The sequence below is a fragment of the Acanthochromis polyacanthus genome, chromosome 2, assembly GCF_021347895.1.
Source record: "Acanthochromis polyacanthus isolate Apoly-LR-REF ecotype Palm Island chromosome 2, KAUST_Apoly_ChrSc, whole genome shotgun sequence".
Taxonomy (NCBI): Eukaryota; Metazoa; Chordata; class Actinopteri; family Pomacentridae; genus Acanthochromis; species Acanthochromis polyacanthus.
The window spans coordinates 48,054,671-48,081,977 of NC_067114.1; the positions used below are offsets into that span (position 1 = coordinate 48,054,671).

Here is a 27,307-nt window from a genome sequence, read left to right on the forward strand (position 1 = left end):
GACACACTAAACTATGACGTTTTTGTCACATTTTGGACGACATACTAAACTATGACGTTTTTGTCACATTTTGGACGACATACTTAACTATGACGTTTTTGTCACATTTTGGACGACACACTTAACTATGACGTTTTTGTCACATTTTGGACGACACACTAAACTATGACGTTTTTGTCACATTTTGGACGACACACTAAACTATGACGTTTTTGTCACATTTTGGAAGACACACTAAACTATGACGTTTTTGTCATATTTTGGACGACACTAAATTATGACGTTTTTGTCACATTTTGGACGACATACTAAACTATGACGTTTTTGTCACATTTTGGACGACACACTTAACTATGACGTTTTTGTCACATTTTGGACGACACACTTAACTATGACGTTTTTGTCACATTTTGGACGACACACTTAACTATGACGTTTTTGTCACATTTTGGAAGACATACTAAAGTATGACGTTTTTGTCATATTTTGGACGACATACTAAAGTATGACGTTTTTGTCACATTTTGGACGACATACTAAACTATGACGTTTTTGTCACATTTTGTACGACATACTAAACTATGACGTTTTTGTCACATTTTGTACGACACTTAACTATGACGTTTTTGTCACATTTTGGACGACACACTTAACTATGACGTTTTTGTCACATTTTGGAAGACATACTAAATTATGACGTTTTTGTCATATTTTGGACGACATACTAAACTATGATGTTTTTGTCACATTTTGGACGACATACTAAACTATGACGTTTTTGTCACATTTTGTACGACACTTAACTATGACGTTTTTGTCACATTTTGGACGACACACTTAACTATGACGTTTTTGTCACATTTTGGAAGACATACTAAAGTATGACGTTTTTGTCACATTTTGGACGACATACTAAGCTATGACGTTTTGTCACATTTTGGACGACATACTAAACTATGACGTTTTTGTCACATTTTGGACGACATACTAAACTATGACGTTTTTGTCACATTTTGTACGACACTTAACTATGACGTTTTTGTCACATTTTGTACGACACTTAACTATGACGTTTTTGTCACATTTTGGACGACACACTTAACTATGACGTTTTTGTCACATTTTGGAAGACATACTAAAGTATGACGTTTTTGTCACATTTTGGACGACATACTAAGCTATGACGTTTTTGTCACATTTTGGACGACATACTAAACTATGACGTTTTTGTCATATTTTGGACGACACTAAATTATGACATTTTTGTCACATTTTGGACGACATACTAAATTATGACGTTTTTGTCACATTTTGGACGACATACTAAACTATGACGTTTTTGTCACATTTTGTACGACACTTAACTATGACGTTTTTGTCACATTTTGGACGACACACTTAACTATGACGTTTTTGTCACATTTTGGAAGACATACTAAAGTATGACGTTTTTGTCACATTTTGGACGACATACTAAGCTATGACGTTTTTGTCACATTTTGGACGACACACTTAACGATGACGTTTTTGTCACATTTTGGACGTCATACTAAACTATGACGTTTTTGTCACATTTTGGACGTCATACTAAACTATGACGTTTTTTCCACATTTTGGACGTCATACTAAACTATGACGTTTTTGTCATATTTTGGACGACACACTTAACTATGACGTTTTTTCCACATTTTGGACGACATACTAAACTATGACGTTTTTAGTCACATTTTGGACGACACACTTAACTATGACGTTTTTGTCACATTTTGGACGACATACTAAACTATGACGTTTTTTCCACATTTTGGACGTCATACTAAACTATGACGTTTTTAGTCACATTTTGGACGACATACTAAACTATGACGTTTTTGTCACATTTTGGACGACATACTAAACTATGACGTTTTTTCCACATTTTGGACGTCATACTAAACTATGACGTTTTTTCCACATTTTGGACGACATACTAAACTATGACGTTTTTGTCATATTTTGGACGACACACTTAACTATGACGTTTTTGTCACATTTTGGACGACATACTAAACTATGACGTTTTTTCCACATTTTGGACGACACACTTAACTATGACGTTTTTGTCACATTTTGGACGACATACTAAACTATGACGTTTTTTCCATATTTTGGACGACACACTTAACTATGACGTTTTTGTCACATTTTGGACGACATACTAAACTATGACGTTTTTGTCACATTTTCGACGACACACTTAACTATGACGTTTTTGTCACATTTTGAACGACATACTAAACTATGACGTTTTTGTCACATTTTGGACGACATACTAAACTATGACGTTTTTGTCACATTTTGGACGACATACTAAACTATGACGTTTTTTCCACATTTTGGACGACATACTAAACTATGACGTTTTTGTCACATTTTCGACGACACACTTAACTATGACGTTTTTGTCACATTTTGAACGACATACTAAACTATGACGTTTTTGTCACATTTTGGACGACATACTAAACTATGACGTTTTTGTCACATTTTGGACGACATACTAAACTATGACGTTTTTGTCACATTTTGGACGACATACTAAACTATGACGTTTTTGTCACATTTTGGACGACACACTTAACTATGACGTTTTTAGTCACATTTTGGACGACATACTAAACTATGACGTTTTTTCCACATTTTGGACGACATACTAAACTATGACGTTTTTAGTCACATTTTGGACGACATACTAAACTATGACGTTTTTGTCACATTTTGGACGACATACTAAATTATGACGTTTTTGTCACATTTTGGACGACACACTAAATTATGACGTTTTTGTCACATTTTGGACGACATACTAAACTATGACGTTTTTGTCATATTTTGGACGACACACTTAACTATGACGTTTTTGTCACATTTTGGACGACACACTTAACTATGACGTTTTTGTCACATTTTGGACGACATACTAAACTATGACGTTTTTAGTCACATTTTGGACGACATACTAAACTATGACGTTTTTGTCACATTTTGGACGACATACTAAACTATGACGTTTTGTCATATTTTGGACGACATACTAAACTATGACGTTTTTGTCACATTTTGGACGACATACTAAACTATGACGTTTTTGTCATATTTTGGACGACACACTTAACTATGACGTTTTTGTCACATTTTGGACGACATACTAAACTATGACGTTTTTAGTCACATTTTGGACGACATACTAAACTATGACGTTTTTGTCATATTTTGGACGACATACTAAACTATGACGTTTTTGTCACATTTTGAACGACATACTAAACTATGACGTTTTTGTCATATTTTGGACGACATACTAAATTATGACGTTTTTGTCACATTTTGAACGACATACTAAACTATGACGTTTTTGTCACATTTTGGACGACATACTAAACTATGACGTTTTTGTCACATTTTGGACGACATACTAAACTATGACGTTTTTGTCACATTTTGGACGACATACTAAACTATGACGTTTTTAGTCACATTTTGGACGACATACTAAACTATGACGTTTTTGTCACATTTTGGACGACATACTAAATTATGACGTTTTTGTCACATTTTGGACGACACACTAAATTATGACGTTTTTGTCACATTTTGGACGACATACTAAACTATGACGTTTTTGTCACATTTTGGACGACATACTAAACTATGACGTTTTTAGTCACATTTTGGATGACATACTAAACTATGACGTTTTTAGTCACATTTTGGACGACATACTAAATTATGACGTTTTTGTCACATTTTGGACGACATACTAAACTATGACGTTTTTAGTCACATTTTGGACGACATACTAAATTATGACGTTTTTGTCACATTTTGGATGACATACTAAACTATGACGTTTTTGTCATAGTTTAGTATGTCGTCCAAAATGTGACATTTTTATTTCCATTATCTTTTTTTTTTTGGCCTTTTCTAGGCTTTATTGGATAGAAGAGATAGAAAATGGGGAGAAGAGTTGCTGAAGACATGCAGCAAAGGGCGGTGAGCAGGAATCAAACCCGGGCCGCTGCATCAGAGACCAGCCTCTGTACATGGTTCGCCTGATTAACCCAGTGAGCTATACAGGCACCACAATCAATTATGTTTTTTTCAGATTTTTGACGACATACTAAAGCATGATGTTTTTGTCATATTTTGGATGACATACTAATTTATGATAATGAGGTGGTCCTTGTGTTGTTTGACTTCCCCTGAAAATTTCATCCAAATCCATTCGTCTGTTTACGACTAATGTTTCACACAGACAGACAGACAGACAAACGTACACCGATCATCACATAACTCCGCCGTTCCTTGGTGGAGAAATAAACACTAACTGCCATGTAGGAACTCTAAGGTGAATAAAGCAGTCTGACCAAAGAAAATATGAAATTAAACAAAAAATAATTGGGCAGAATTCCATCCATCCTCTATCCACCACTTTATCCTCACTAGGGTCATGGGGGGTGCTGGAGTCTATCCCAGCTGACTCTGGTGAAGGCAGGGGACACCCTGGACAGGTCACCAGTCTGTCACAGGGCTACATATACAGACACACAATCACAATCACATTCACACCTACGGACAATTTAGAGTAACCAATTAACCTCAGCATGTTTTTGGACTGTGGGAGGAAGCCGGAGTACCCGGAGAAAACCCACGCATGCACAGGGAGAACATGCAAACTCCATGCAGAAAGATCCCAGGCCGGGATTTGAACCGGGGATCTTCTTGCTGCACGGTGACAGCGCTAACCACTAGCCCACTGTACAGATCACAATTGAAAAATACAATAAAGCACTGATTACTGATCGATAACAGTTTGTCTGTTAGTGTTCCTGAGCTGCATCAGTTACCATGGAGATCAGCTGTTTAATCTCTTGTTCTCTGATCTGATTGGTTGAGAAGAATTAATCATCACCTACTCTGATAATCAGTTTTTATTTAAGGTCATTAATTACTGCAGCTCTAATATTCAGAGGTAAAATCAACACAAAGTCAGAAATATAAAATGTTTATTTAATAAAAGCTTTTAACGTGAAGGAACAGAGCAGATATGAGAGGCATTTATTCTGAAAGGTAAAAAATAAACTCAAAGAATAAAGTATAAAAATTTTCCTCTGATCAGCTGGGAGAAGCAGGCAACCAATCAGAGCGCAGGAACAACGGGAAGTGGTTTTGCATAGCGAGTTACAAAGCGCCGACCAATCAGAACGCTCCGACGAACAAACAGCGAGTCCAGTTTCCTGTTTCCATCCTCGGATGTTTAAACTGAAACATTTTAGTTTAATATTTTCCCTGAAGATTTACTTATGGATTCTAAAGTAAAAATTAAACCAAATATAAAGTATTGATAAACTATTAAAATATTGATAAATTATTGATAAATGGACCTCTGATCAGCTGATCTTTATTCTGTAAACTTTGAAACTGAAATGTTGTTTTCTGGAACATCAGAGGATGAATTAATAAAACAGGAAGCGAAGTTTAGTTTCAGTCCAACAGGTGAGTTCAGGTGTTCTGATGATGTCAGCACCTGCAGGTAGACTGACAGGTGAGAAGCTTCCAGGTGAGCTGCCGTCCTCCATGTTTGTTTGTGGCAGCAGAGACTCCTCAGGCTTTGGGTCAAACACACAGGCTCCACCCCCTTCATTAACAGTCATATGTAGTCCTGCCCCCTCATTAAGTCATATTTGGCTCCTCCCCCCTCGTTAACAGTCACGTGTTGGCTCTGCCCCCTCATGTTAGAACAGGAGAAGGAAAGACGGCAGAGTCACAGCAGGTTCTTCATGTGTCCACAGGTAGATGGTCAGCAGAGGCAGGAAGGGCCGGGGTCTGACCAGGAGCCCCGCCCTACTGTAGCAGGAGGCTCCGCCTACAGCAGCGAACACCTGAACAGACTCTTCTTGGATCGAGACTCTGAGATCTTCATTGGACCTCCAGCAGACGGGTTACAGTCGCTCTGCACACAGAGAGCAGCAGGGAACCTTCAGGGAACACTCAGATAACATTCAGGGAACCTTCAGGGAACACTCAGATAACATTCAGGGAACCTTCAGGGAACACTCAGATAACATTCAGGGAACCTTCAGGGAACCAGCAGGTAACGCTCAGAAAGCCTTCAGGTACCCTCCAAATAACATCTAATATCAGTCTAACCTCCAAACAACACAAATAACATTCAACTAACGCCAACCTGATGGGTGTTATTGATCCGATCGGTCCTATTGATCCGATCAGTGTTATTGATCTGATCGGTCCTATTGATCCGATCAGTGTTATCGATCCAATCAGTCCTATTGATCCGATCAGTCCTATTGATCCGATCAGTGTTATTGATCTGATCAGTGTTATTGATCTGATCGGTGTTTTGATCTGATCGGTCCTATTGATCTGATCGGTCCTACTGATCCTGGTGTATCTCCTCTGGTGACTGCAGGTCAGTGAACTCACCATCTTCCTGTTCAGGCGGCTCATGATGTCTGTGGCCAGAGTGAAGAAGGCCTGAGGAGGAGACAGAGACTGAAATGTTGCTGATGAAACATCGATTATTGATCAGGATCAATCAGGACTCACCTCCTCCACATTGATGCCGGACTTGGCGCTGGTTTCCAGGAACTTGATCCCGTAATCGATGGCGAGCTGAAGGAGGAGACTGACGTGAACATTTCTGGTGTTTCACTGAATAAACTGATTTAAAGTTTAGCAGAAGTTCACCTTCTCTCCTCTCTCTCTGGAAACCTGCCTCTTATCGTTCATGTCACATTTGTTCCCCAAAACCATCTTCTCCACGTCTGCAGACGCATGCTGGACACACACACACACACACACACACACACACACACACACACACAGTCACAAAATCAGATTTCTGATGTGAAATAAACTATTGATCATTTACCGGAACTATTTCCAATCACCTGATCAATAATGTTTTAATTGTTAAACAGATCTGAGCTCTTTGTGATCAACTTTTCTCATGGCTGCTCTGAATGAAACAATCGATCAATATGATTGGTTGTTCAGTCCAAACAGCTGATGGGGTGGAGCTGCCAGGTGATGTCATGTCAGGGGGCGTGGCCTACCTCCTCGATGTTGCGGATCCAATTCCTGATGTTGTCGAAGGACTTCTCCATGGTGATGTCATACACCAGCATGATGCCCTGAAACACCCAATCAGGGTCTTATTGATCTGACATCTGGTTGATTGATTATTCTGATCTATTGATTGATTCATCTGATCGACTAGCTGCTGATGAGCGGAAGATCAAACTCGTTAAACTACTCTCTGCTTTGCTTCAGTAATGAGACGCATTTCCACGCATTGACCACCGGGAGGCGCTGTCTGGTCATTAAATGCAGCTGTTCCTGTTATAAACTAATCCATCATTAATATTAATCACTATTAGTTATTAATTAAAAATTAATCATCACTATTTAAACCGTATTAGAAAGATAAAAATCAGAACAGATAATTATTGATTATTGATGAGGTCGTCCATTAATCATCCATTAATAACGACTGACAAATGATCCAACCAATAGGCACACAGAGGAGAGGAAGGGGGCGTGGCTTACCATGGCTCCTCTGTAATAGGCTGTTGTTATCGTCCTGAACCGCTCCTGACCCGCAGTGTCCCTGAAAACACACAAAGTAACACAATAACACACACAGTAACACAATAACACACACAGTTACACAATAACACACACAGTAACACAATAACACACACAGTAACACAATAACACACACAGTAACACAATAACACACAGTGCAGGTGTGTGTCCACTCTCTCCCCACACATCAAAGCACCTGTATTATATGTATATTACACCTATTATATATTTTGTATCTGAGGACAGGTTCAGGATGTGTGGGATCTCTGCACGCCGGAGTCCATTCTGCTTTATGCAAATGAGCGGCGTGCAGAGATTCCACACATCCTCAAACTGTCCTCAAACATCTAAACTAACCATCGGTGAACTAAAACCAGGACAGATTCAGCTGCTGCAGATTATTTATCACCTCAAATGCTTTCAGAAAAAAGTTTTCACTGAAGTGTTTTTGACATCAAAGGGAAAGTTTTTGGCCGAGCCGCTGCGTTTGTCCAACATGTCTGCTGGACAGTCCAGCTGAAAGCTCGGTCATGTGACCACGTAGTGACCTGCTGTTGCTGCAGCGCTGTCATGTGACCATGCTGTGGTCCACTCACCGTCCGTGTGATTTTCAGATGAGGGGCGTTGCATATAGTGGACACACACCTTCTCACTATAACACACACCTTTCCCAACATCTTGTCAATTTTAGAAATGAAGACTGAGTGTGATTTAATTCTTCATGTTTCAGTATTTTAACTGAACAAATATTTCAGACATTAGAACTACAACACCCACAATCCTCCTGCCGCACAGTGAGACAGGTGACTGATGTTCAGGTGAGATGAAGCAGGTGGACTCTGACTTCATATTTAGCTGCTCAGCTGAGACAGAAAGGCTGAATCCCAAACCCCCCCTACACACTCCCCCTACACTACCGAGTGTCACTCCAAAAGAAGTCACACTCACAGCTGTGGAGGGCACCTATTATTGAAGGGGGAGGGTATAAATACGATCATCAGGAATGGGACGCCCTGTCGCCTCACCGGAAAACGGAAGACGTCATCGCCATGGTAACACAAAGACGCCTACTGTCATGGCTGTAGCGCTGTGGCACAGGTTGCAACTAACAAGGATCGCTGCTGCTTCCAGAAGACGAAAGCATCCCACTTTTTTTTCACTCACATGTTTTCCAATCCTATTATCTGGCATTTCAGATCCAACAAATGAATAAATGAATTCTGTCAGTTGTGTTCAAATTTTAAGGTGTCAGGGGGTGCACAATTAAATCAAACGTCAGCAGAGAAGAAGATTTGTTTCTTTTGATTTATCTTTTTACATCACTCTTTGTGATGTTCTGTCAGTGTGAAAAAGGCGTGGGAGAAATAAAGGACACATGTGGAACTCACATCGATATGTTGTTTCCTCCTCCATTTGGACGTTGCACTTCCTGAAAAAGTTGTCCAGAGTGAGCATCGATGCAGACTCGCTATTTAAGGGCTGAACAGTCCACTCTCCCTCCGCACTACGCGGTTTGGGACGGCCCTTAATATGGAGGACCCTCCACGGGAACGCGCAAACGGAGGGGTAGTGTGTAGGGGGCGGTTTGGGATTCAGCCAAAGAACCTGTTTTCCTAAATGCTCAGAGACTACAACTCCCAGAGTGCATTTCACTGACCGACAGCCAATCACAGAGCTCCATGTTCTCTGAAGAACCTGAGAAAACACTGGGCAGGTAAAAGTTTATATTTCTGGATGAAGGTGTGACTGCAGCAGCAGAGGATCATGGGTAATGTACACTGACAGTCATTAAAAACTTTGAGACCATATTTTTCAACATAATTTTATTTTGAAGCCCCAAACTGGATTTTCTTCGTATGAATCATTTGTTTAGCATATTGGCATACAGAAACAAAAATCTAAAGTTTCAAGAATGATTTCAAAATAAAGAATTTCACAAAAGAAAACGGCACCTACCAAACACAAAGTCACAACAGTCAATACCGAGTACGGCCTCCATTTGCTTGGATGCAGGCACCAATCCGTCGGCGCATGCTTTGGACCAGGCTTCTGATTGTGGGTTGGGAACAGCCCATACGCCTGGATACATCACTGTAGCTCAAAGCGGCCTCCACCATACCCAGTGCCCGGAGACGTTGTTCATGTGATAGACGCGGCATGATGCTGTTCACTGGACTAACAATGGTGGCCTTTTTTGGGCCTTTACAGCCATGGCCATAAGTTTGGACTCAGCATGACTTATGTCTGTTTTGATGTCTATTACAGAACATAACTAATATGTTTGACAGCACCAGTTTAATTAGTCAACTAATCAACAAGGGATATAATATTATCAATAAATTCCAACAATTGGAACAACTTTGTTCCCAAAACATAATATTAGAAGAAAATAACAAAAAAATGCAGTACTTTCACAACAAAATTTGGTAAGAATAACAAAATGACACCAAACTCTTTTGATGTTTTTTTTTTAAAATATGAAACTTAATATAGTTCTCAGGAGTTGTGTACTGTATTGTAAGTGACAATTTTGTGGTATTTTCTAAGATTCACAAGCATCATGGTACTTGTGTCCAAACTTATGGCCATGGCTGTAAATAGGCCTTCAAACCCATTCTCACATTGTGCAGATACTCACTGAGTATTTCTTGGTGTGTATTTGGTTCACTTTTGCAAAGTGACCAACCCATGTGCAATGAATCATGACAAAATGACAACTCATCATTATCTCAACTACCAGGGCACTAGATCATCAGTAAATCCACAATGAATAATTACAACCCCCCTACAAGTAGAATTCTGCCTACATTTCTACCTCAAAGTTTCTATTGACTGTCAGTATAGTTCTGAGTCTGTGCGATGACGTCATTAAAACAAATTAAAACTCACCAGATCTGAAGTTTGATTTTTTTCCCTTCGATCTCAATCGTTCTGATTTTAAAGTCGATTCCTGAAACAGAAAAACAACGTTGAGCTCCGAGAACAAGATCAAACTCAGACTGCAGCTCAGTGAGGTTCTGATTCTGTGATGAAAAGAACCTCCAAAAGTTCACCTCCATGTAGAAAACAGGACAGAACGTTTTTAATGGAACCCGACTGCAGAAAAGTTTAATGTTAAACATGTTAAATATCCACAAGAACACTGGTCTCAACATCAATCTGTTCATTAACAAGAACAAGAGAGAATGAAAATCACACAAAACATCTGAATAATTATGCTGCAAAGAGACAAAACGAAGCAAAATCAGCCCAAAGACTCAACTATCAACTGATGTTTGTGTCAGAAGGTAACAGGAAGCTGCAGCTAACTCTGCCTGGCTGGGAGCTGCAGGTGTCGAAAACCAACGCTGAGTCAGAGGAGCGTTTGTTTCACTGATCTGTGTGTCCGTCTGTCAGCTGACTGGGCGTAGACAGGAAGTCAGATATTTTTAACCAATGAATCGCTGCTTCCTGCCTCTGAGGTCACAAACCGTTTCCAAGAAGCTGCAGATGAAGAATCAGATCTGATGACGACGCAAAACCTCAGAGACACAACCACGAAAACAGACACGCAACCACTGCAAAAGGACTGCACATTGACAGAAGACTCAGAACGATACAAAACTACCAAGAAATTATGAAAAACCAACTGAAATTGAAGTCAAACTGTCCTTCCAGAGTATAAACGGTCTGTTTTGCTGAAACTTCAGATTAAAAATGTTTTTTATTGACAGAAACTTTAAACCTTCAGTGACGACAAACAGAAGAGAATTTGGACAAAAACTGAAACTTGTGTTTTATAATCAATAGTTGATTTTCTATCATTCACTGATCAGCTGATGGCTGCAGCTGGTTAATCAATAATCTCATTGATAAATAAAAGCAGGTTTAATCAATGATCTGTTCAGTGAAAACAGTTCAGAGCAGAAAGTGAGTCACACTCAGCTGTTTCCTGTTTCTGTCTTTCACTTCCTGAACAGGAAGTGAAACTTTCTGCTGCTTCCTGCAGCCGAACAGGTCACTGACTGACTCCTCCTCATCCTCATCCTCATCTTCATCATCATCGTCATCCTGTAAAAATCTAATTAACCTACAACTGCTTCCATAACTGATCATCAGTCTGAGTAATTTTTAATAAAATTTGTCTAAATTCTCTGATTTCAGCTTCTTCACTGTCAATATTTTCTGGTTTCTTTCCTTTATGACAGAAAACTGAAGCTCTTTGGAGAAACTCTGATCCACATTTTTATTAAAGACATTTTAGAATCAAACGGCTGATCGATCGATCGATCCAGACATTTTAGAATCAAACTAGGGCTACAACTAACAAAGCGTCAACTAACCGTCTGACTGGAGCGCAGAACACGGACAGACATCCGCGCTGCATCGTGCATATATTATGTATGCACGATGCAGCGCGGATGTCCGCGTTTAGATACAGTTGTAGAGTAAACGCTGACATCCGCGTTTACGATAGATTACAGACATCGGTGCTGCATCGTGCATACATAATACATGCACGATGCAGCGCCGATGTCTGTCCGTGTTTCACGCTCTGGTCGGACGGTGATTTCTGTTGCATTGTGCGTTCACTTCCGCTTTTGATGACGTATCGTGCTCAGACGGTTAGTTGACGTGTCGTTAGTTGCAGCCCTAAATCAAACAGCCGATCGATTGATCTCGACTTCATGAGTTCTGAATGAATCCAAAAAGAATAAAGACAAGTCTGTTGGTGACATCATCAAACAGCTGTTCAGTGATCAATGTTGAATATTGATCACTGAAAGGAGAAACATTTAGCCTGAATGCCTGAAACCACAATCATTCTGTCAATAACTGATTGATTAATCAATCAGCTGATTGTTTCCACATTATTCATGTAGAGATAAACCTGCAGCCTTCAGACTGCAGCAAAAACAAGAAGACAAAAACCACAGAGAACATCTGCTGCTCTGACATTGACAAACGGTTTCCATCAGACTGAGACTCCATCAGGCTGAGACTCCATCAGGCTGAGACTCCATCAGGCTGAGACTCCATCAGGCTGAGACTCCATCAGACTCAGACTCCATCAGACTCAGACTCCATCAGACTCAGACTCCTTCAGACTCAGACTCCATCAGACTCAGACTCCATCAGACTCAGACTCCATCAGACTCAGACTCCTTCAGACTCAGACTCCATCAGACTGAGACTCCTTCAGACTCAGACTCCATCAGACTCAGACTCCCTCAGACTGAGACTCCATCAGACTGAGACTCCATCAGACTCAGACTCCATCAGACTCAGACTCCATCAGACTCAGACTCCATCAGACTCAGACTCCATCAGACTCAGACTCCTTCAGACTCAGACTCCTTCAGACTCAGACTCCTTCAGACTCAGACTCCATCAGACTCAGACTCCATCAGACTCAGACTCCTTCAGACTCAGACTCCATCAGACTGAGACTCCTTCAGACTCAGACTCCTTCAGACTCAGACTCCATCAGACTGAGACTCCTTCAGACTCAGACTCCTTCAGACTCAGACTCCATCAGACTGAGACTCCATCAGACTCAGACTCCATCAGACTCAGACTCCATCAGACTCAGACTCCTTCAGACTCAGACTCCATCAGACTCAGACTCCATCAGACTCAGACTCCATCAGACTCAGACTCCTTCAGACTCAGACTCCTTCAGACTCAGACTCCATCAGACTGAGACTCCATCAGACTCAGACTCCCTCAGACTGAGACTCCATCAGACTGAGACTCCATCAGACTCAGACTCCTTCAGACTCAGACTCCTTCAGACTCAGACTCCATCAGACTCAGACTCCATCAGACTCAGACTCCATCAGACTCAGACTCCTTCAGACTCAGACTCCTTCAGACTCAGACTCCTTCAGACTCAGACTCCATCAGACTCAGACTCCTTCAGACTCAGACTCCTTCAGACTCAGACTCCATCAGACTGAGACTCCATCAGATTGGGAGTCTGTAACTGAACTCTGTTTCTGTGTTGAATGAAAGCTCCTTTGTCTTCAGATGAATTACTCACATTGTGTTCATACAAGCAGCTGATTGGATGCTTCCCAGTCACATGATCACCCTCCTTCCCCCTCCTCCCCCTCCCTGCCTCTGACCTTGCACTGGTTCTGATCCGGATCTTGAAACCCCGTGTGGACTCTGGTTCTGTCAGTAAACACAGTTACCAACAGTCAGAGGTCAGCTGACCTGCATCACCATGGTGACAGAGCGTCTTCTGTCCAGTAGGAGGATTGTGGGAGAAGGTGAACTGGGCCTAAACCAGCAGAGACTGAACGAAGTTCTGGAGGGTGTGGAGCTGTTCAGACTGTAGCTGTTAGATCTGATGGTATTCACACCGTAAAAACAACCAAAGACTTTAAACCGGTTTAATGAGGTCATCTGGTTCTGAGTCCTCACAGAGACAGAAAGACTAAGAAGAAGACGACACTGATCATATTTATTATAAATGATCAGAATCTATTAGCAGAAATAAACCAAACATCTGGATCAGAACCAGCTGCTGAAGAAAGGTTTGGAATCAAACACTGAACTCTGAAAACAGCTGGACAGAATCTCATCAGAACACCACCAGAACACCAGAACCTCATCAGAACATCACCAGAACACCAGAACCTCATCAGAACCTCATCAGAACACCAGAACCTCATCAGAACATCACAGAACGTCATCAGAACACCACCAGAACACCAGAACCTCATCAGAACATCACCAGAACATCCCAGAACCCATCAGAACATCATCAGAACCTCATCAGAACACCAGAACCTCATTAGAACATCCCAGAACGTCATCAGAACATCACCAGAACACCAGGACATCACCAGAACACCACCAGAACACCAGAACCTCATCAGAACATCAGAACCTCACCAGAACGCCAGAACCTCATCAGAACACCAGAACCTCATCAGAACATCACCAGAACGCCAGAACATCATCAGAACACCACCAGAACCTCATCAGAACCTCATCAGAACCTCATCAGAACACCAGAACCTCATCAGAACACCACCAGAACACCAGAACACCAGTGATGTAGAACCAGAACCAGTCTGGTCCATCCGGTTTCTCTTCTAAACTGCAGATAAATTAATCCAGATATTGATCCCTGATCAGCTGATCGATCATCTCCTTCAAACAGCTGTTTCTGATGATTGGTCAGAGGTCACTGACGCCCTCTCTCTGAGGGTGGTACCGGTACCGGAGCCTCTGGTTCCGGTCAGACTCACCGATGGTGGCTATGAAGGTGGTGTTGAAGGCGTCCTCGCTGAACCGGAAGAGCAGACAGGTCTTACCGACGCCGCTGTCTCCGATCAGCAGCAGCTTCAACAGGTAGTCGTAGGTCTTCGCCATGGTAACGGTTTCCCGCCGTTGGTCCCGGTGCTGCCGGTGACTGAACGGACCGTCCGGGCCGCTCGGTGTCCGCCGCTGCTTCTCTGGTTTCTCTGGTTCCGTTCTGGTTCTGCAGAAACCGGAGGACTGGAGGCGGAAACGGTCCACGATAAAGTTACCGAGAACACTCAGAGAACACATCCGGGACTGGGCCTTCACAATAAAACACGACAAAATAAAAGCACTACTTCCTTTAAAAACGTTGATCACTCTTTTTTTGTGACGTCATGTTGGTGTTTTTATTCTCTGCTCTCAGTCCACCTATCACACTAGTGATTATTATTGTTATGTTAGCATTTATTCATCTGATCAACCACTAATTATTCAATGATTGATTGATTCCTTCATTCTGACCACTTTTACTTGAACCAGGGCTGCATTTCTCTAACTGGTTCCCTACAATCATCACCATGTTTTTGTCTCATTTAGTTCAGGATCAGTCAAATGTTTTCTTGTTTTTTTTTTTACTCTGTAGTTTTATTATCCGACGAGTCACTGTTTAAATCTCTCCTTTTTGTCTGCATTTATTCTCATTGTTAAACTCCACAGAAGGGGTGTCAACATTTTATAAGATTAATGCATGTTTTAGTCTTACAGCCAAATATCTTATTATTTAGTGCATGCATGTGACCATCACCGGTCCTCCCTGAAAGCACAGCTGATATTCTTTATTAGAATTCCCTAATAAAAGCCAGGGAGGGCAGTGCTACACCTCAGTGATGTGCAGGGAAACAAAGGGAGGACAGGATGAGACAGAACGGACAGGGACAGGGACTAGCAAGCGGTGCTATTACATCTGAAGAGTGTCAGGTGTTGTGTTATTCCCAACTGTTAATTACCCATCAATAAAACAAAACAACAACAAAAACAAAGAAAAAACAAACAAGCAAACAAATAAACAACCAAACAGTACTGAACACCATAGTAGTGGATGTCCTGACAGTATAGAACAGAATAGGCCAGAAGAAGATACTAGAGAAAGAGAGAATGAGTTTAGTGTAGAGACTCAGTTTCAGCACATCCTGGTCCCATCACTGCTCTTCAGTGGAACTCGACAGGAGCTGGAGAGACCTGATAAAACATGCAAGTGTGAAGGAGCCCAAAGCCCAGAACAGCCATCACGGCAATGCAGGGCCAAGCTAACAGGGTGCCCCCCCACCCCAAACCGCAGGAGCCACGGGGGCCACCGTGAACCACACGGACCCGAGAACAAGAGTTTAAATCTCTCAGAACTAAACTGATTATTGTTGAACTTTTAACCTGATTTGTCTGTAAATGTGTAGAAACAGAGGAAATAAAGTGCTCATGTTGCTCAAACTCAGGGAGAAAACGGAACATTTACTTTTGAAGATCAAGTGTTTTTTTAAACCTCTCTGACATTAAATCTCTTTATCTCCAAACACTTCAACAGCTGCTGCTTCATTCCGGTTCTGCTCGGAATTCTTTAAACTTCAAGATTCAGATTTCAGTCTTCTAAAGTTTGTAGTTCCATTTCTGGAAGTGGGACTGAATTCTGAGCTTCTATTTTGAAAGTACAGCAGCAGTGTTTCCGGTTTGTCCTCCAGCAGCTTCACGTGACCCGGAAACGCGTGACGTCACGAGCAAGAAGGGAGAGGCGGGTTGGAGGGATTTAAAATAGAGGAAAAACTACAAAAACTGACTCATAGAATAATAAAATGATAAAAACAGTAATAAATAATAAGAACAAATAAATAACAATAAACAATCATGACAATAATAAAATAATGATCATAAACAATAATAAATAATAGTAATAAATAAAAATAAATGGACAAAAAATAAGAATGAATCTTATTAAGTATTATCAGTAACAATGATCATGATGATCAGGAGTACCTGGGTGTGGTCGGTCCATCCCATAATGAATCTTCATGTTTCCTGGAAACAACATTAACTCTTTATGTTCCACAGAACGCTGTAATAATTATTAATAATGAAATGAACTTTATTACAGGCTATACTGTTTATTCATGTTTCTGTCATTTTTATTTCTAATGAATAATTAAATATTTTACATCTATTAAAGTCACGCTGTATTACTGTGGAGCAGAAACAAGTTCAGGATCAGGTTCATGGACCTTCTGCATCACATCATCTAAACTTCTGGATCCTGAAGGAGTAAAGCTGCAGTCTGAGTCCTGGTATTTATCAGTAACTGTAAATCTCATGTTTAAACTCTGATCTTCATCGTGTTTCCTGCAGCTGAACTCCTCCTGTAGCTTTGACATGCTGTCAAAAACCCGGATGTTGCTGTGATCAGTGTGAAACATTCAGACAGAGCAGAGCCGAGGTGCTGTTGGTAGAACGTTCTATATTTCTGGATCTGGAGGTGAAGACAGCAGTAACAAAAGTAGAAATAATAAATAACAGATGCAGCAACTACCGTTAAAAAAAATAGCAAATATGTAAGACGAGCAGAGCTGAGATGTTCCAGCGACGCCCCGCAGATTCATTCTTGGTCAGGAGACTTCATTGTGCGTACGTTTGCTGTGAATGTTAGCGACACACCAAGCTGCAGAAGCCCCGCCTCCTCAATAGAAACCCCGCCTCCTCAATAGAAGCCCACCCTCACACACAGAACACCCCCCCTTTACAGTAAGTACTTCTGACAGAAGCTGCAGGTGCCTGCCAGGTACGATCAGGCAGCAGGTGAGGAAGGAGAGGCAGGTGAGGCTTCCACAGCGACCTCCTAACTGCAGCTTCAGTCCAGATCCTGAACACGACGGCAGATATCAGCTGTAAACTCTGAGCACTTTGAGTTTCCTCCCAGATCCTTGGTGAGAACCTGAAACACAGCAGGCTGCAGTCAGCAACAGCGTTTCCATGGTGATGCCATCAGTAATACTCAGCAGGTGGCGCTGTGATGGTTTCTCTACAAACACTGGTTCAGTCTGAGTGGCTCATGTTGTCGTCATGTTGTTAAATAAGTAGTTTTGCTTCATTCTGTTATGAAAAATGCTTCAGCTTGTTGGAGTTTTTACCAACCAATCAGAGTGGTTGTGGGCGGAGCTCAGAGCAGGAAGCTTTGTGATTGGGTGTTCACTCTCACAATGGAACAGTTGATCTGAGGTTAAACCTAATAATTCACTAAATAAAACAGAACTTTCTGATCCGTTTGTCTTCAGTGGATTTTTGATTTTAATGACAGAAGTTTCTACAGAAACCCTGAAGCTGCTTCATGGAGCTCAGCCCACAACGGCTCTGATTGGCTGATAGAAACACCAACACACTAGAGTTTCCCCCTGCAGTAGAATGCTGGCTCCTCCTGGTGGAGGAGAGCGGTACTGCAGCAGGTGTTTCATTCTGTAAGACTAACTGGTCTGAGCAGCAGCAGGTCTACGTTCCACCCTCAGATGGTTCCAATGGATCTTTACTATTTGGTTCTCCTTCAGAACAAAGACACATAAATCACTGAGTCAGAACCAAACCTCTGAGTGTGATCTGTGGACATGAAGGAAACCCAGAAGAACTCATGAACGAAGACATCTTCTGAAAAAACTCAGATCAAATCAGGGTTCAGAAAGTCCAAAAGGTTCTCACCTTCTTGTCTCTGATGGTGTCGAAGCAGGCCGTCTGGATCTTGTTGCCGTAGTCATGGAGACCCATGTGACGCAGCATCATGACGGCGCTCAGCAGCAGGGCGGTGGGGTTGGCCAGGTCCATGCCGGCGATGTCTGGGGCGGTACCATGGACCTGAAACACATCAGGTTCTGGTGACTGGAGATACTAGCTGTAAGACCCAGAGATGAATGAGTGAAGAGCAGGTTCTGGAGGATCTGAGAGGCAAACAGACCCAACAGAACATCTGCTGCAGACACCTACCGATTCAAAGATAGCGACTCCGTTGGCGCCGATGTTGCCGCTGGGCGTCACTCCAAGTCCTCCAATCAGTCCGGCACACAGATCACTGAAACACAGTCACATGACCTCAGAACTCACAGCTCAGCCTCTGATTGGCCGGTGTGGATAAATGGACGGCATCTGACCTGAGGATGTCTCCGTACAGGTTGGGCATGACAAGGACATCGAACTGGGTCGGATCCTGGACCATCTGGACACAAAGCAGAGAGTTAGAACCACAGACTGTATATAAAGATGGACGTAGCATCTGGCTCCAGAATTGAAGCCCACCCAGAAGTGTCAAAAACTTGCAATATCACACCGTCCACTAGGGTTGGCTCCAAAAAGCTTTTGCTCCATAGACCCCAATTCATTTATGGAAAAAATAAAATGTGATAGACTGATGTTCTACAGCTCAGGATTTTTTTCCTGTTAGTTTTCATGGTCAAAATGAGAGATCAGGTGGCCGATCTTAAAATAAATCAATACTGAATTTTAAATAAATCGTTAAAGTTGGCGGAGCCAGGGGGCGTGGCTATACTTGATAGACAGCAACAGAAGCCTCTGCGGTAAAACGTGGGCGGGATAAGAGAGTCCTCAGCCGATCCTGCCCCTAGTTGCTCTCCGGTCCAGCCTGTTTGATGACGCTTTTTACGTCACTGGCTTCAAAAAAATCCAAAACGGCGACCAGGAAGTAGCAAAATCCGGGCTTCATTTTCTCGGCGTTGAAACCAACGGGTGACGTCACGGTTAGTTTACGCCTGGTTAGAACTAGCAGACTGATGGATCATCTAAGGAGGTCTGACAGACCAGAGTCCAGCAGACGTTCCAACTCTCAGATCAAATGAGCTTTTTAGTCCGACGTCTGATCTGGAGTTGGTTTTCCAGCTGAGACACCAAACAGAACCACGAACACAGACGGTGTTTCAGGAACTCATGACTCAGAGGACTCACATTGAGGCACACGGTGTCCAGGTACATCTCAGTGAACTTCACGTCTTTGTAGTTCTCAGCCACCTCACGACATTTCCTCAGAAACAGACCGTCTGACATCCGCCTGCAAACACAGAGGGAGGAGGTTCAAAACACCTGGAAACACCTGAAAGCAAACAAAGGAAATATCTGGAAGGAAAGATGTGGAAGGAAACACCTGATTTACCTGAGAGCTCATGTACACATTAGCCTACATCAATACCAATTACTGAACATTGATCATGGAACATAGGTGAGGAGACAAGGAAGGAGGAGATCATGAGTAAAACATGAGGAGATCCTGAGGAGGAAATCATGAGAAGCTTCCCTGTCAGCAGAACTCACATGATGTTGGCCTTGTGGACGGCTGTTACGCTGCTCCTCTGGTTGTTCCTGGCATATTCGAAGGCGTACTCTGCGATGCGTCTGCTGGCGTTCTCAGTGATCAGCTTGATGCTCTGAACCACACCGTCCACGATCTGCACAACAAGAGAAGATCAGAGATGAGGAGCTTCAGACTCTTACAGCAACCTTCATTCCAACCCTCTGAACCCCAGCAGTCCAGATCATTTATAAACTCCTGCAGCTTCGTGGAAACCAGACTTCTGTTCCTCAGCTGTATAAGATGTTTCACCATGCTGGATGGATCTCTAACAGCCTGCATCATGTCTCCTCACATGTTAAAACTGAATTAATGTCTCCTTATACTTCTGTGGAGGTTCTCAGTCATCCAGGTCCTGGTGATGGTAGGAGCTTCAGGAGAAACCAGCTGGAGGTTCTGGAAGATGCTCCAGGGAAAGTCTTCCTGAACCTCCTGCTGATTTCTCCTGAAGCTCCTACCATCCCCTCATCCTGTAGATGTTTCTCTATCTCCATGTGTCCTCTCTGACTTCTGAAGTCAACATCTGGACCCACTGCTGGGTTTCAGGGTTCAGAGGGTTCAGTTCTGCAGCAAAGTTCTGGTTCTGATCCACTTTATCTATGAAACATGAACACAGGAGAAGGATGGAGCTTCACTGTGGAGGATGTGAGACAAACACTGGATCTAGTGCCAGCTGCAGATCTGATCCACATCTGGACAGAGGACAGACTGATTCACATCTGGACCATGCAGGTGAACAGGTGAGCTTCAGGAAGCTGCAGTGGTTCAGTCGTATTCACAAAACAACCTCAGTTGATCAGAGATTTAAATCTCCACAAGTCTGAGAGGATTTAAAGATTCATTCTGCTGCATTCCATCCTGGTGTGTCTGTTAGCTTAATGTGGACATTAGCCTGGTCCTTAGCACGTTCGTTAGTCCGGACGCTAGCGTGGCCGTTAGTCCGGACGCTAGCGTGGCCGTTAGTCCGGACGCTAGCGTGGCCGTTAGTCCGGACGCTAGCGTGGCCGTTAGTCCGGACGCTAGCGTGGCCGTTAGTCCGGACGCTAGCGTGGCCGTTAGTCCGTTAGTCCGGACGCTAGCGTGGCCGTTAGTCCGGACGCTAGCGTGGCCGTTAGTCCGGACGCTAGCGTGGCCGTTAGTCCGGACGCTAGCGTGGCCGTTAGTCCGGACGCTAGCGTGGCCGTTAGTCCGGACGCTAGCGTGGCTGTTAATGTGGCCGATATTGTGGACGTGAGCATGGACGTTAGCATGGACTTCAGCATGAAGGATAGTCTGGACGTTAGCTTAGCGTGGACATTAGTCCAGACATTAGCGTGGACGTGAGCATGGATGCAAGTTTAGCGTGGATGTTAGTCCAGACGTTAGCTAGGACATTAGCGTGGACGTCAGGTTAGTGTGGACGTGAGTGTGGACATTAGCTTAGCGTGGAGGTTAGTCCGGATGTTAGCATGTACATTAACTTAGCGTGGACATTAGCATGGACGTTAGCTTAGCTTGGACGTGGACATTAGCTTAGCGTGGACATTAGAGTGGATGTTAGTTTAGAATGGACGTTAGCTAGGACGTCAGGTTAGCATGGACGTGAGCGTGGATATTAGCTTAGCGTGGACGTTAGTCCAGATGTTAGCATGTACGTTAACTTGGACGTTAGCGTGGACGTTAGCTTTGCGTGGATGTGGGCGTTAGCTTGGCATGGACGTTAGTCCGGACACTAGCGTGGACATTAGCTTAGCGTGGACGTTGGCATGGACATTAGCGTGGAAAGGAAAGGAGGTCAGCCTCCCTGCAGTTTGTTTTAAAGATCTTTTGATCTTTCGGGGGCCCATCAGAAAAACAGAAATGAACCTGGAACAGACTTTATGTAAACATCCACAGCAGAATACAAAGACAGAAACTTGGTCAAAGTTATTAAACAATTGCCTAAATAAACTCAAAACTGGTCCAGCATTGTAAAGTTTGAGTCATCTGGGACAAGTTTCAAATCATTTGAAATTATTTATTTGACCATTTTTGCCTAAATATCCTTTATTTAGTGGATAAAGTTTAAATATTTTGGACACATCAGAGCCCTCGCTGCAGCAGAAAAAAAGCTTTAAAGCTTCACAGTGAATCGGCCTCATCAGAGTCCAGGAAGGAAACAAATAAAATGATCAATAAAGGATCTGATCAGCTGGAAACAAAGTGATCAAACCCAACCAGATGTCTGGATAACAGATTCAGGTTCTAAATGGTTAAAGTTCTCAGAATGGTAAATGCTAAACGGTTGTATTTATATAGCGCTTTTATCCAAAGCGCTTTACATGATATGTCACATTCACACACTGATGGTGGAAGCTGCCATGCAAGGTGCTAACCACGACCCACCAGGAGTAATTAGGGGTTCGGTGTCTTGCTCAGGGACACCTCGACATGAGCACGACGGGCCGAGGATCGAACCGGCAACCTTCCAGTTACAAGACGGCCACTCTACCCACTGAGCCATGCCGCCCCTGAATGAACAGAACAGGACTCAGTTCTAGTTTTCAGTCTGTGAATACGACTCTGCGCTGCTTCCTCCTTCTTACCGGAGATGGACAGGATCAGTCCTGCAGCTGCTAGCTGACCTGCAGGAAACAGGTGAGGAGGCAGGAACACCGTCAGGTAACACACCTGGACTCATCAGTGACACACCTGGACTCATCAGTGACACACCTGGTGTTCTGTCACTCATTCAGGAGTAAAGCAGTACATCTGATATAATGCAAGTTCACCTGCAGTAAAATGGGTTCTATACTTTCTACCAGCAGGTGTCGCTGTCACTATCATCATGGTGTAAGTTGTAGCTTTGGCTGTATACGTGGCTGTGTGTAACAACAGTGCCGCCTAGTGGCCGGGGTCGTAAGCAGCGGCTAAATGAATGGTGGTGGCATTGAATCCAGCACAGGAGGGAAAACATGTTGATCCACCTCTCTCTTCATCCATTATCGTTTGGAGCCTTGGAAAATCATAATCTGTAAGTCTATATGTCACAATGCAGTGTTATGTTGTTTTAGGATTTTTAGCAGCGTATTTCCCTCGCATTAGCGCTGCATGGAGGTGAGCTAATATTGTTAGCCGTTAGCTGCTAAACCAAAGCCGACGTTAGCCTAGCATCATGTTACACCTGAGATAAGTGATGTTTGTCACAGGTAATTATTATGACCTGTGTATGTAAGAGCGCGTATGTATTTTTCCTTGTTCTGTATGTTACAGTTTCACAAAGAAGTCTGGTCTTCAGTAAAGACAAAGACGACAACAACGTGTCCTTTCATTGCTGGAACCATTTCGATGTTTAGCTCGCTGTCTCGGTTACGTAGTTACACTAACCGAGGACAGAAGACCTGGACTCAGCAGCTACAGGTAACAGACTCTCTTGATCTGCAGTTTCAGAGTTTAACACCAGCCTGATCTTTAAATGATCATCAGAGCTGAAATAATCGATCGATCTGATCAGACAGTTGGCTGCTGCTTCCTGCCCCTCACTGATCAATAAACTGAGTATTTGTGATGGACTCTGCAGCTCATGGTCCATGGACCTCCAGACTACCTGTCAGACCTCCGTTCCGTGTGCGGTCCACTCACCACGTGCTCGATGCCGCTGTACTCGCCCTCGGTGTTCTCCCGGATGGTGACCAGGTTGACGTCGGTGTAGGGCGTCTTGTAGCCCTCGATGGAGATGCAGGGCCTGACGTTGGCGTACAGGTCGAAGGTCTTCCTGAGCAGCAGGTTCATGGAGGGGTGTCCGGCAGCGATGGGTGTCTTCAGGGGTCCTGAGGAGGAGACTGATCAGCTGATGGCTCCCATATCACCACTGGGTTTACCAGAACCCTGCTCACCTTTCAGTCCGATCTTACTGCGGTCCATGGACTCCTTGGCATCAGGAGGAATCATCCACCGACCACCGGGACCTTTGATGGCTGTCACATTCCTCTCCTCCCACCTGATGGGAGCCTGCAGGGACGAGATGGTCCGTTAGTCTGAAGGACAATATCCATGGTAAATGTCCAATCTAAAAGAAAAAATTCAGTCCGACGGCAAACGTTCAGTCTAAACATTCAGCTTCCAGATCTGCTTCACTCACTTTGGCTGCTTCAAAGATCTTCATGACCGCTGTGGAGATCTCTGGACCGATTCCATCACCAGGAATGAGAGTCACCGTCTGCATCTGGATGGACAGGAGGACAGAGACAGGAGGACAGACAGACAGACAGACAGACAGGGGAACAGACAGGGGGACGGGACAGGGGGACAGACAGACGGGGGGACAGACAGGGGGACAGACAGGGGGATGGGACAGGGGGACGGGACAGGGGGACGGGACAGGGGGACGGGACAGGGGGACGGGACAGGGGGACAGACAGGGGGACGGGACAGGGGACGGGACAGGGGGACGGGACAGGGGGACGGGACAGGGGGACAGACAGGGGGACAGACAGGGGGACAGACAGGGGGACAGACAGGGGGACGGGACAGGGGGACGGGACAGGGGGACGGGACAGGGGGACGGGACAGGGGGACGGGACAGGGGGACGGGACAGGGGGACGGGACAGGGGGACGGGACAGGGGGACGGGACAGGGGGACGGGACAGGGGGACGGGACAGGGGGACGGGACAGGGGGACAGACAGGGGGACAGACAGGGGGACAGACAGGGGGACGGGACAGGGGGACGGGACAGGGGACGGGACAGGGGGACAGACAGGGGGACAGACAGGGGGACAGGAGGACAGACAGACGGGGGGACAGACAGGGGGACAGACAGGGGGACAGACAGGGGGACAGACAGGGGGACAGACAGGGGGACAGACAGACAGGGGACAGACAGACAGGGGGACAGACAGGGGGACAGACAGACAGGGGGACAGACAGACAGGGGGACAGACAGGGGGACGGGACAGGGGGACAGACAGACAGGGGGACGGGACAGGGGGACGGGACAGGGGGACAGACAGGGGGACGGGACAGGGGGACGGGACAGGGGGACGGGACAGGGGGACGGGACAGGGGGACGGGACAGGGGGACAGACAGGGGGACAGACAGGGGGACAGACAGGGGGACAGACAGGGGGACAGACAGGGGGACAGGAGGACAGACAGACGGGGGGACAGACGGGGGGACAGACGGGGGACAGACGGGGGGACAGACGGGGGGACAGACGGGGGGACAGACGGGGGGACAGACGGGGGGACAGACGGGGGGACAGACGGGGGGACAGACGGGGGGACAGACATTTAGTTGTACTGTTTTAAATGTCAGTATTTCTAGCAGATAGCCTCAGTGACTCTGTGTTAGTTCATCATCACATTGCTGAGTTCATGGAGTTGGTTTCATCAGAAGAAGAGTCCTACAGGATGCAGGTGGAGCAGATCACAGGGCGGAGCAGATCCCACAATCTCACCATCCATGTGGACAAAACTAAAGACATGGTGACTGGTTTTAACTCTCTATGAATGGAGCCACCATGTAGCAGTTAGCAGCAGTAAGCTCCTGGGAGAACACCTCACTGATGACCTGTCCTCCATCTAAACATCTCCACTCCCTCTGGAGACTCAGGAAAGCAGGACTCCCTACACCTCACCACATCACGTCTTAGAGGGACGCCACTGAAGACACCCCAGCTCCACATTCTGGGTTGGTAGTAGCAGGACACAGGACTATAAAGACCTCCAGATAAACTACTGGAGGACCTCTTCTGTTCCTGGAGGAGATCTACACACAGCATCCATCATTAGAGGACCGCTGCTCCTTACGTACGGAGTGTTTATGTTCACTGTGCGTTTTATTTACTCTTTACTCTTTTAATGCTCATTTTAAATGTGTTCATAAGACATGGTGTGAACCACCAGGTGCTAGTGAGGGTCCAGTGAACTAATGTTCTGGTGCAGAGCTGTAGGGAGGAGGATGTTCTGTGTTCTATGAGCAGCATTTAGTGTCAGCCTGTTCATGAAAAGACCATGAGAGGAATTACAATAAAAGATTCTATCTGTAGTGTGTTACTGAGTGTGTGTTACTGAGTGTGTTACTGAGTGTGTGTTACTGAGTGTGTGTTACTGAGTGTGTGTTACTGAGTGTGTTACTGAGTCGTGTCGGTCCCTGAACTACTCACCCCTCTGGAAAAGGAAGCTGAGGACAGAGCTGGTCTCCTCACGGCGCCTCCTAGGGTCAGCTGGAGGAGAAACTCAAGGTCACAACAACACAAAGACAGAAACACAACACCGCTGGTGCTGCTTTAACACAACGTTAACCAGGATAGGAAGTTAAATCCACATCAAACACTGAATCTGTTTAAACTGTTCGTCTCTATTTCATTCATTGTTCTAAAGAAACCAGTAAAACCAGAATCAGCTTCTTTATCTGATTCCAGTGTCTTTAGTCTTTGTGTTCATCTACTTAAACTATTTATGAGAAAGTAAAGCAAATTATTCTAAAAAATATAAGATGATGTGTGAATGTTTTTCCTCCTGCTGACTGAAGCTGTGGTTTTATTTCCTGATTTATTGGACGTTTAAACCAGTGTAGTCTGCCACTATCAGCTGTACGGTGGGTTCAATTCACATGAAGACACTCATCTTATCCTAAAGCTTTTAAAGAGTTTACTACATGGTGCTGATTTAAACAAAACCTTACATTAATCTTAAATAGTTGGACTTTTAAACAGGGTTTGGTTCTGGAAGGTCCAGTCTGAGATTATACAAGGACTGCTGATTTAATTTCAGATTTCCTTGAGGAATCTCAGCTTGTTTTTCAAAGTCTCAGATAATTACTACAATCCAAGACTTTGACTTAAACAGTAAGCTGATCTTAAATTACTGTAATTATAACCAAAGTTTGGTTAATTTTAGCTTCTCTGAACTGACAAATTTTAACTATTAACTGGATTTAATTCAAGCCGAATTTACCTGAAGACGCTCATCTTCTATCTAAACTCTTCAACTGACTATAAATATAGTAATTATTATAAATATTCTTGATTACTCCAACCAGCGGGGTTTACCTGGAAGACAGGTTGGTCTTAAAATAGC

The 27,307-nt window shown here is 44.0% G+C and overlaps 2 protein-coding genes across 2 annotated transcripts in view; both read right to left on the bottom strand.

Annotated features, from left to right (window-relative positions):
* Positions 1-5,028: 5,028 nt before the first annotated feature.
* On the bottom strand, positions 5,029-15,180 carry LOC110962953 (ras-related protein Rab-8B). Its single transcript, XM_022211078.2, has 8 exons — positions 14,889-15,180; positions 10,537-10,597; positions 7,609-7,669; positions 7,116-7,193; positions 6,748-6,837; positions 6,607-6,672; positions 6,484-6,534; positions 5,029-5,992 (listed from the first exon to the last, which is right to left on the bottom strand). Exons 1-8 carry the CDS (start codon positions 15,010-15,012, stop codon positions 5,906-5,908), a joined length of 618 nt encoding a protein of 205 aa, XP_022066770.1. The 5' UTR covers positions 15,013-15,180; the 3' UTR covers positions 5,029-5,905.
* Positions 15,181-17,363: 2,183 nt separating this feature from the next.
* The window catches only part of LOC110962952 (isocitrate dehydrogenase [NAD] subunit alpha, mitochondrial-like), a 10,479-nt gene continuing 535 nt past the window's right edge, over positions 17,364-27,307 (bottom strand). Inside the window, exons 2-11 of the mRNA XM_022211076.2 lie at positions 26,392-26,451; positions 24,366-24,449; positions 24,121-24,235; positions 23,867-24,054; positions 20,230-20,363; positions 19,867-19,969; positions 19,059-19,123; positions 18,895-18,979; positions 18,613-18,765; positions 17,364-17,857 (exon numbers count right to left, since the gene is read on the bottom strand). Coding sequence (XP_022066768.1) covers positions 17,774-17,857; positions 18,613-18,765; positions 18,895-18,979; positions 19,059-19,123; positions 19,867-19,969; positions 20,230-20,363; positions 23,867-24,054; positions 24,121-24,235; positions 24,366-24,449; positions 26,392-26,451 — 1,071 coding nt within the window. The 3' untranslated portion in view covers positions 17,364-17,773. The remainder of the gene's footprint in view (positions 17,858-18,612; positions 18,766-18,894; positions 18,980-19,058; positions 19,124-19,866; positions 19,970-20,229; positions 20,364-23,866; positions 24,055-24,120; positions 24,236-24,365; positions 24,450-26,391; positions 26,452-27,307) is intronic.

Excerpts from the sequence above, each read along its gene's own strand:
- LOC110962953 (XM_022211078.2), bottom strand. The coding sequence starts at position 15,012 with ATGGCGAAGACCTACGACTACCTGTTGAAGCTGCTGCTGATCGGAGAC. Across the intron at positions 6,673-6,747 it reads CCAGAGAGAGAGGAGAGAAG|CTCGCCATCGATTACGGGAT; the intron begins GTGAACTTCTGC and ends CTCCTCCTTCAG. Across the intron at positions 6,535-6,606 it reads CCGGCATCAATGTGGAGGAG|GCCTTCTTCACTCTGGCCAC; the intron begins GTGAGTCCTGAT and ends TCTCCTCCTCAG.